The sequence below is a fragment of the Ceratotherium simum genome, chromosome 34 (assembly GCF_057802395.1).
Source record: "Ceratotherium simum simum isolate JZ-2026a chromosome 34, ASM5780239v1, whole genome shotgun sequence".
NCBI classification, from domain to species: Eukaryota; Metazoa; Chordata; class Mammalia; order Perissodactyla; family Rhinocerotidae; genus Ceratotherium; species Ceratotherium simum.
Window position 1 is genome coordinate 32,168,772 of NC_141933.1, and position 9,448 is coordinate 32,178,219.

The 9,448-nt window shown below is 51.0% G+C and overlaps 1 protein-coding gene across 1 annotated transcript; it reads left to right on the top strand.

Moving 5' to 3' along the window:
* The first annotated feature begins 2,087 nt into the window (after positions 1 to 2,087).
* Positions 2,088 to 4,174, top strand: C34H11orf91 (chromosome 34 C11orf91 homolog). Its single transcript, XM_004436842.3, has 2 exons — positions 2,088 to 2,559; positions 3,862 to 4,174. Exons 1-2 carry the CDS (start codon positions 2,088 to 2,090, stop codon positions 3,942 to 3,944), a joined length of 555 nt encoding a protein of 184 aa, XP_004436899.1. The 3' UTR covers positions 3,945 to 4,174.
* The last annotated feature ends 5,274 nt before the right edge of the window (positions 4,175 to 9,448 follow it).

Here is a 9,448-nt window from a genome sequence, read left to right on the forward strand (position 1 = left end):
TGTACATTTAATGCTTACAACTCTAAAGATAACAAACTTAAATTAGCTTTAATACTGAATATTTTCCTAGATCATGTGATCCTGAAATTCACTTGGATTAACTTCTATTATATTTAGAAATAATTTATATAAGTGCTTATTTTAAGCCAACTAAATAGAGCTCTTTTAGAAATTATACCATCCACAGGTAGAAAAATATCACATACATATAGCATACATATATATAGACACACATACATAGACACCCCATAGCTATTGTTTTAAAATGACTGCCATGAATCAAGTACCGTAATACAAAGCTCACTAGTTATGAAAAATAATTGAATTGAAATTTCATTTCTGCAGATGGAATAAATTAAGGTTATCTGCTTAGATGGCAAAAGCTTTTTTCTACATTAGTGGACAAGACACTTAAGATGCTAGATTTTGGATAAGGGGGCTTCTACAGCAGACTGACTCTTTTTCTTTGTTTTTGTTTTTTTTAATCTTCAGTCTCAGAAGTTGGTGATGGTCTAGATAACAGTTTCCAGGGAGGTTACAAGCCTTTTGAGATAAATAAGGGAGTCTTTGGGGATTGGTGAAAGGGAATGGGTGGAATATGAACTACTTCTAGAGCTGCATTTCCAGTTTTGCAAAGATTTGTAAGATAAGGACAGTTGCTCTCAATTCCTCAGAAATTGGGTTGTAACTTAAATGATATCATAAGTTGATCTACCCATCCAACTACATCATCCCTAATTTGCTTCTTTCCCTCTGGTACCTAGTTTTATTTTAACCTAAGGAAGAAGGCTGATTAAAAAAATTCCTAACAGGCTCTGAATATCAGCTTCCAATTTGGCAAAATTTCTGATCATAAATTACTAAATCCTTTCAAATATCTTGTCAAGTTTGAGCCTGGACAAACAGTAAATATTTCTGGCTGTATTAAACAACTCATTAATTTTTAATTTTAGTTTCCCATTGACTATTTAAGGGATTATGTAGCAGTTTACCAGAAAATCTCTCAGTCTCATTAACTCTGGGAAGGGCTCATACAGGGCCCTCCTTCAAAGGTAGATACCGGGGCGTCTGTAAAGGCATCAATTTAACAGACTATTGTGTAGTCTTTTGTTTTAGGTACCTTTTATATCTTGATTTTTCATTAGCTTTTTGTAATGAAACTTTCAATAAGGCTATTTTGGGATTTTGAAGGCTTTGTCTTTAAGTGCACTTCATAAATGATCTTACATAATTGGAACATTCCTTCTAATGGTCAATGTAATTCTCCTGAGGCTGGCAGCAGTTTAGTAGAACCCTAGCTGCAAATGGAGTTTAACCCCCATTTCTCTCCAGCCATATTTGACTGCAAATGGGGTGCAACCTGCATTTCTGTTTGACCATATTTTGGGGCCTCCAACCTGATGGTTACCAAGCCAAGCTCTCAGAACACAAAACAAACTTAGTAAGATTTTGCTGTTCTTTGTAAATATTTACAGCTTCTGAGACCATAGTTTTAAGCAGGTGTATTGGAAGGCGGCACGCTGGACTCTTTAGAAATTAAAGATTTCATTTAATTTGTCTGGTTGGTGGTTCTCAACTCTAGTGTGCAAAAAGACAAGTTTTGGAAGCTCAAAGGAGCCCCAAAGTCGTCACTGTAATTTTAAATCATCTTTTTGGACAGCTCCCTGCTTTCTGCGCCGGAGCCAGGCTTGCGGAATTCAGGGGCGCTGGGAGGAGTCGAGCGGCGGGGCAGGGCGGGGGGCTGGAGGATCGGGGTGGGGCGGGGATGCTGTCGTCGAAGGTGCTGGGCGATCGCCGGGCGGAGCGGAAACCAAGGGGTTGGGCGGCGCCTTACCGCGCAGACCGCTCATCCCCGCCCCGCGGCAGGCCTCTCACTCCAGGGGCGGGGCCGGGCGCCGGGGGCGGGGCCGGGCGCCGGGGGCGGGGCCGGCCGGCCTTTGGAACCCCGTGTTCGGGGCGGGGCCGGGCGGAGGTGGGGCGCGCTCCCTCGGCGCGGGGCGGGTGGAACCTCAGAACCCCGGCGACTCGGGGCGGCGGGCGCGGGCGCCCGGCGCGGGGTTCCTCCCACGCAGCCTCCCATTCAAACGATGCCGAAGGGGCGGCGCGGCAGTCAGAGCCCCACGATGAGCCAGCGGCCCGCCCCGCCCCTATACTTCCCGTCCCTCTACGACCGCGGCGTGTCCTCGTCCCCGCTCAGCGACTTCAACATCTGGAAGAAGCTCTTCGTGCCGCTGAAGGCGGGCGGGGCGCCGGCCGGTCGGGCCCTGCCCCAGGCGCCCCCGGCCCCAGCGCCCCCACCGCCGCCCGGCCTGGGGCCCCCCAGCGAGCGTCCCTGCCCCCCGCCCTGGCCCTCCGGCCTGGCCTCCATCCCCTACGAGCCTCTGCGCTTCTTCTACTCGCCGCCGGGGCCCGAGGTGGCGGTGTCGCCCCTGACCCGCGGTCCCACGACCCCCGGGCTCGCCTCTGCCTCTCACCCCGAGGAGCTGTGCGAGCTGGAGATCCGGATTAAGGAGCTGGAGCTGCTCACCATCACTGGGGACGGCTTTGACTCCCAGCGCTGTGCGTGACCTCGCTGGGGCCACCTGAGCCCACCCCTAGCCTGCCTTGGCTCCCTCCTTGGCTCCATGCTCCCCTTATCCCTTCCCCTGCAGTGTGGCCTGGGCTCAGACTCCAGCCTCCAGGAGTCCCAGATCCCAAATGGATAATCGATCTCCCAGAACCCAGACTCCCCCATCCTGGATTTCAACCGACTCCTTCCCCTACCACAAATCTGGACTTCACGGACCCTTTGGTCCCAAACTCATCCTCCCTCCATCCTGAGCGATTTCGGTAGTCTGGAGTCTGAGCCTCCAAACCTGGAACTCCATCCACACCACAACCCCCATCCTGAACTTTAAGCCTCCAGCATGGTAATACTCCCACCCCTGGGGCTTCACTCACGGGATAGCCCCTATCTCTAAAGACCTGAGCTAGAACACTTACCTTAAACTGGGGTCCTCGATGAAAGGAAGAGGGAAGTAGGTTAGGATCAGCTGGAGTGTCTTACCGGGAGGTGGGAATTGTGCAAGACCCAGAAGGCCCTAGGACGTTCTCTGAGGGGCTTTGGGCCCCTCCATGTCTCAATGCTGGAAGGTAGCCTCCCTCTGACCCCCAGCTCTGGCCCTGGTAGCCCTCTCACTAGGGTCCTGGACTCTGCCACCTGATCTTAAGTCTGAAGTCTTAGGGATCTGGACCAGGGCAGACCAGGTGTGCTGATGTGGGCAGGGGTCCTCTAGCACGCAAGCCAACTGATTCCTCCCTGTTGGAGAGTAAAGTTGTTCAATCCGATTCAACTCCTAGAAAGACCTGTTGCACTGTAGAATGTTCAGTAGCCATAGACTGTTCTGTAGACTTTGTTCTGGCTAAGGCTAGCACTTGACCACCGGAGGAGGGCAGATGGTTTTAGAAAGACCATCCCCACTATTATATAAAACAGGTTAAATTGGTCCCCCTGCCACACAGGGAGGGGGAGTAACCTAAACGTTTAGGTCCATGTGACCATGGGTATGGTCCCCAATCCAGGCACCCTGTAACGTCCCCACAGTCCCCAATTCACCAGGCACTCTATAATGTCCCCTTCCCCACAGCCTTGGGAAGAAAACAAACCCCAGAAAACGTGGGCTTTTCTAAGAAGTCCTGGATTTCTCAGCTATGCATCCTCCACTTACATGTGTTTTGGCTGTGGGGTTTCTTCCGCCCATCTTGGATCACGATGGGTCTGGCGCTTGTGGAGGGAGCGCACAGTTGCTCCCCAAAGCCTGCTTCAGAGTGTTAGAGAAAGCCCTGATCTCTACCACAGCTGTTTATTTTGCTCTCCTGCAGATAACTTCTTGAAGGCGCTGAAAGATGAAAAGTTACAAGGACTGAAGACCAGGCCTGGAAAGAAGTCGGCCTCTCTCTCCTGAGGAGCTGCCCAGCAGAGTCTGGGCGGCCACCTCCTTCGGTGTTAGTGCTTAGATAATGTCTCCTGTTTGTTGTCATTTCAAAGATCGTTATTTTCTGTTCTGTATTTACTGCTGTTCTTGTTGCTCCCAGCACGTACTTCACATACAGTGCCCACTTGAGTGGTAAAGCTCCTGGTGTCTCTCCTCTCTATGCCGCTGCTGGGGGAGCTCTCTCCTGGGGTCTGGAAGCTGCTGCCTGGCTGGCATTCAGGGGCTCCCAAGACCAGGGGAGGGGACCCTCCCAACACTGCTAAGTCATGAGGGAACTGGGAAAAACTAAGGGCAATATATATTTGGTTCTGTTGCTGTGTGCCTGCTCAGAAAGGCACTTTGAGGCCTGGAACAATGGTTTGTCTGTTCTCAGACAGCTTTAGTACTTGGAAGTGTTTTATGTTTTTAATGGTTTTTGGACCACAAAACTCTTTTGATAATCTGATCAAAGCCATGGTCCTTCCTAGAAATTCATATATTCAGGAAATATTTATTAAGTGCCACGCACTCTGCTAGGCTCTTGGGGTTGGGGATGGAGGAGACATGGAAAATAAATATTATAAATAAGTAAATCATAATATGGTATCCTAGAAGATGACATGCTAAGGGGAAAACGAAAAGAGGAGGGTGAGGTGGTCAGGAGGGCCGCAGCAAAGCAGAGTGGCATTTCAAGTAGGGTTCCTTGAAGAGGTAACATTTAAACAAGGTTTGAAGAAGGTTGACCATGATAGCCACATGGCATCCTGGGGGAATGTTCCAGGCAGAAGGGCCAGGGCAAAGGCTGAAGGTGGGAGCATGCTGGGCTGTTTAAGGGTCAGCAAAGAGCCCAGCTGGCTGGAGCATGAGGAGTGAGGTGAGAGGGGTGGGGTGAGTGCAGAGAGGGGCCATACGGTGGGACCATACAGCCATGGGAAGGACTGTGGGTTTACTGAGTGGGATGGGGAGTGGTTGGTTAGAGGGTTTTCAGGCTCTGACTTGTGCTGCTGGGTGGAGAATTATGAAGGAATCAGGGAAAGCAGTTGGAAGGTTGTAGTAATTAATAATCTAGCTAAGCAAGAAGCCAGAGCACAGCTCCAGCTTGCCTTCGTCCTTGCTGGGTGAGAGGTGTCTACGGGGTCCCCGCTACTCCCGCCACTGCCCCGCTGCCAGGTGCTGGCTCTGTGGCGAGGAGGAGGAGCCAGAGCTCAGTGACACAAACACACAAATGAAGGATCTTAGGAAACAAATCTTCAATCAAGTATAACATTCTGATGCTTGGCATCTAGACTTCCTTGTGCCCTCATTCTGCCAGCAGCAACTATAGGGCATAGCCAAAGAATTTGTGAAGTTTGGGCTTTTTGCAAAGTAGAATGAAAAGGAGTGACCCTTGAGTCAGGTGTCTTAGAAGCCAAGTGAAGACAGTGTTTAGGAGCAGGGAGTGGTCAGCTCTAACAAGTCTTGCTGATGGGCCAAGGAAGATGAGCCTGAGGGTGCACTCGGGCTCAACACCATGGGTTTAGTATTGGTGATCTTGTCAAGAGCAGTTTGGGTTGAGTGATGGGATTAACACCTGATGGAGCTGTTTTAAGAGAATGGGAGGAGAAGAACTAGAGACGGTGGGTACAGATGAGTTTAGCTGTCAGGGAGAGCAGAGAACTAGAGCAGCCGGTAAGGCGAGTGGCTGAGGGTTGAGAGAAGAGTTGATTAAGATGGGAGAAATGATGGCATGTTGTGGTCTGATGGGGAATGATCTAGTAGAGGGAGAAAAAGTGATGATGGAGGAGAGATGAGGAATTGCTGGAATGGTGTCCTTGAGTGGATGAGAGGGGTGGCATCTAGTTTACAGTAGAGGGATTGGCTTTAGATGGGAGCAGAGATGGTTCATCCGTAAGAACAGGATGTTATGTCTGTGCTATGAAGGTGCAGGTGCTGGTAGATGGGTAAATGGGGTGGTGGGTGCCCTGGAAGTTGCATACACACGCCCAGAAGTTTGTGCTGTGACCTCCAGCTTGAAGACACAAATGTGCATGCCTGCAAGACCCACTGGAAACCCTGGAAATGAGGGCAGGGAGGGAGCGCGTGCAGGAGCCAGGTGGAGACTGGCAAGCCGCACAGCTCGTGTCTGACCACGGGGCCAGCTGATACCCAGTTCCAGCTGCTTGTGGCCCAGGCAGGAGTGTGGCCACGGTGTTACATGAGAGCTCCTGTATCTTAGCAATGAATTCAAGTATTTCCAAAACACTATGCCTGCCCAATAAAATAAAGGCTGGACAGTCCCCTGGAGTTTGCAACCTCTGCTCTACCCATGGGCGTCCTCCCCCAGGACTCCAGGCCCTGGGTCACCTTCCCAGGAAGAAGCCAAATTTCTGTTGCCCTAGGCTGGTTGTTACTAAAGAAGCTCCCTTGTTCTCCCATAAAGCTTCAGGCTGGCGAGGCCAGCAAGGGGACTGGAAAATTTTAGCAAGAATAAGCCAGCCTTTGGGAAGACGGTGCACAGAGCCCGGATGGAGACAGAGATATCGGAGGGAGGGGGGCTGTTTTTCCCATTCCCTCCCCAGAGTCCCAGTAGCCTGCACCACCCCTCTCGGCCATGTTCATAAGATTGGCCGCCTATTAAGTGCACACGGTGTGCTGGGCACAGAGGGAGGCAGTGGACAGGAATGATCCCATTTCATTCTCACACCACTTTCTGAAACAGGTACATGGCGCGGGCTACTAATGAGGGAACAGAGGCTCAGAGAGGTGAAGTGACTTACCCACAGGCACAGAGCTAAGGAATGGCAGAGCCAGGATTGGAACTGGCCCCTGTCACGGTGCTCTCACATTCTCCTGCTGGGTGAGGCACACCCAGGGGTGCCCCAGGAGAGCTGTCACAAAGAGACATCTGGCTCCACACGGGTAGGGCACACTTCGGTGGCTGACTGGGTTGTTTTCCACAACCTCGCAAGTGAGAATGGGGTTGATGGTATTATGGGTTTACAGCCCAGGTCCCAGGAACGCCCACACCCAGCCCTGTCCCTATCCCGTCATCCCATGGCTTGGGTGACAGGTCCTGTTATCAGGACAGTCGGGGAGGTGGGGCATGTGATTGTCAGCCCCTCCAGACCAAAATGGATGGAAGAGCCTGTTCCCCAAAGAAAATGATGCTGGGCAGGTGAAAACAAGACGCGTCCTGATGGAGAGAACTCCATGTGCAAGGAATACTGGATAAATGCAGTGGCATGCTGGGGTCAGCCACGCGAGCTCGTGAGCCAAGTGTTAGATTCTCAGGAAGTTTGTAAGCTGGTTGTTAAATACAGCCATTACTAAGAATTAAACTATATCAACTTACAATTAAATTATATTTAAAACTAAGGTAATCAATACTCAAAATCCACCATTCCTAATAATTTTGCTACATTTTACGGTTACCTGTGCTCTTGAGGTTCTAGAGCATACAGTCTACTGTGTCTATGGTGGAAATACTTTATCATGGTGTGCTAATGTGCATTACTTCCTAATAATGTCATGTTGGTATCTTGAAATTGGCCATGATGAGAGTATTTACACCATGGAAATTGGCAAATGTACACATCAGGGTTGTTCCTGCCCACCTCCCTCCACAAAGAGTTGGTTGCTACCCATTTACCAGCACACCAACAGACAAACGGGAAACAAAAGAACAGAACAGAAGGAAGAGCGAGCCCATCACCAATCTAAACCTTCTGACGCACCGGAGGTGAGCGCCACATCTTTGGTGCCTCATGGCACACTGGCCTTTTGCTTTCAACAGTGTCTTGATTCTGTCACCAACCATGCATGTGACCTTTTGAAAGTTACCTAACCTCTCTGAGCCTGTTTCCTCATCTGTAAAAGGGAGACACTGCTCTCATAGGATGGTTGGGTGGGGGACAACGAATAAGGTGATAGATGTGAAATTGCCCCCGTTGGGAGTCATTATGATTATTATTATTATTATTATCATCATCATCATCATTATTTCCAGTCCGTTGAGGACACTGCCCTCCCCATTGAGCTTCTGGGGCAGGAAGTGGTGGTGGCCACAGGATATGAGCTGGAGGGAGGCCCAACCTGCAGGGAGGGAGAAACCTGGAATTTTCAGGGCCCAGAGCTCAGCCCCACACAAGGTGACAAGGGGGTGAGCGTGGCTGGGAGGCAGTTTGAGGAAGAGGGTGTTTCTTTTCCAGAGAGGGCCACGTGCCTTGCTCCCAGGTGGCATCCCATCTCCCACATCAGACAAGGCCAACGGCACGGCCTCTCGTGCATGGTGCCCCCGAGGGAGGGCTCTGGTCGTCAGCCAGTCCTTTCACCCCGTCTGAACCATAGCACCAGCACATCACAGAGGATTGTGTGCAGCAGCTAGAGGGAAGGCAATGAGGGAGGGATCTGGAAAATGCATCAATGACATGAAGCTGGGAAACTACCTATTCTAGGGGCTCTTTTGGTTGGGGGAATAGAAGGCCACTCAAACTAGCTTACTTAAATAACAAGAGTGGCTGACAGTGCGGTTCTGTGGTTATAAGCAATGGAAACTAATGTAAGAGAAATAAAAAAAGGAGGCGTCCAGGTCTTTAGAAGGAAAGGAAGGAGGGGCCACCACTGGACAACTCAGCTCCAGCTACCATTCTGGAGGGGAAATGTGGCTGGGTTCTCTGGGCTCTGTGTCCATCTCTGTCCATGTTGGGGACGGGTGGCAGGGTGCTGTGATTGCAGCCCCACCAGAACCACTCAGAGCAGGGGAGCAGCTACAGACAAAGACATCATATGTCCCCGTGCCGGCCTCGTGCCGATTGGCACCAGGGCCTGAAATCCACCAGGAGCCCAGGCAGCTGCCCTCCCAGCTCCCTCTTGCTCTCTACCCCTGCCGCACACTCCTGCCTTCTCCAGCCAGCTTCCTCCTAACTGAGCTACTCAGTGACTCACAGGAGCCCCGTCGGATCCCGCACTCACGTGATGGCGCCCAGTGAACTCTTCTCGGTTCCATTTCCTGAGAAGAGGCTTGCCAGTTGGCTGTGAGTCACAAGTCCAGGGAGAGGAGAGGCAGAGCGGTAAAAGTCACAGAACTGACGATTCGATGGGTGCCTGAGGGAGGCTGCCTCTGGAAGGGACCTCAGTAGGGCAAGCAATGATTGCAGCCATGCTAATGCACAGAGAGAAAACCACTAACCTTTCTGTGTCCTTCAAAAGGAGCTAACGCCCCCATTCCTGTTTGGAGCTCGGCAATTATGAGAGGGGGGAGTGAGCGGCTGCGGGGGCGTCCCTCTCCATTCCTGCAGCTTTCCTGTCTGGAGGCCCAGCCTAGAAGTCTGTTCTCAAGCCATGCTGACCTACTTCCAGTTTTCCCAAAATCTCACGGGCTCTATCACCTCTGGGCCTTTGATTTTGCTGTTCCCTTTTCTGAAACAGTGTTCCTCACCCTTTGCCAACTAACATAGCTTCATTGTGTGAAGTCTCTGAGGAGGCACCCAATAAATTGCACCTATCCCACCCACCAG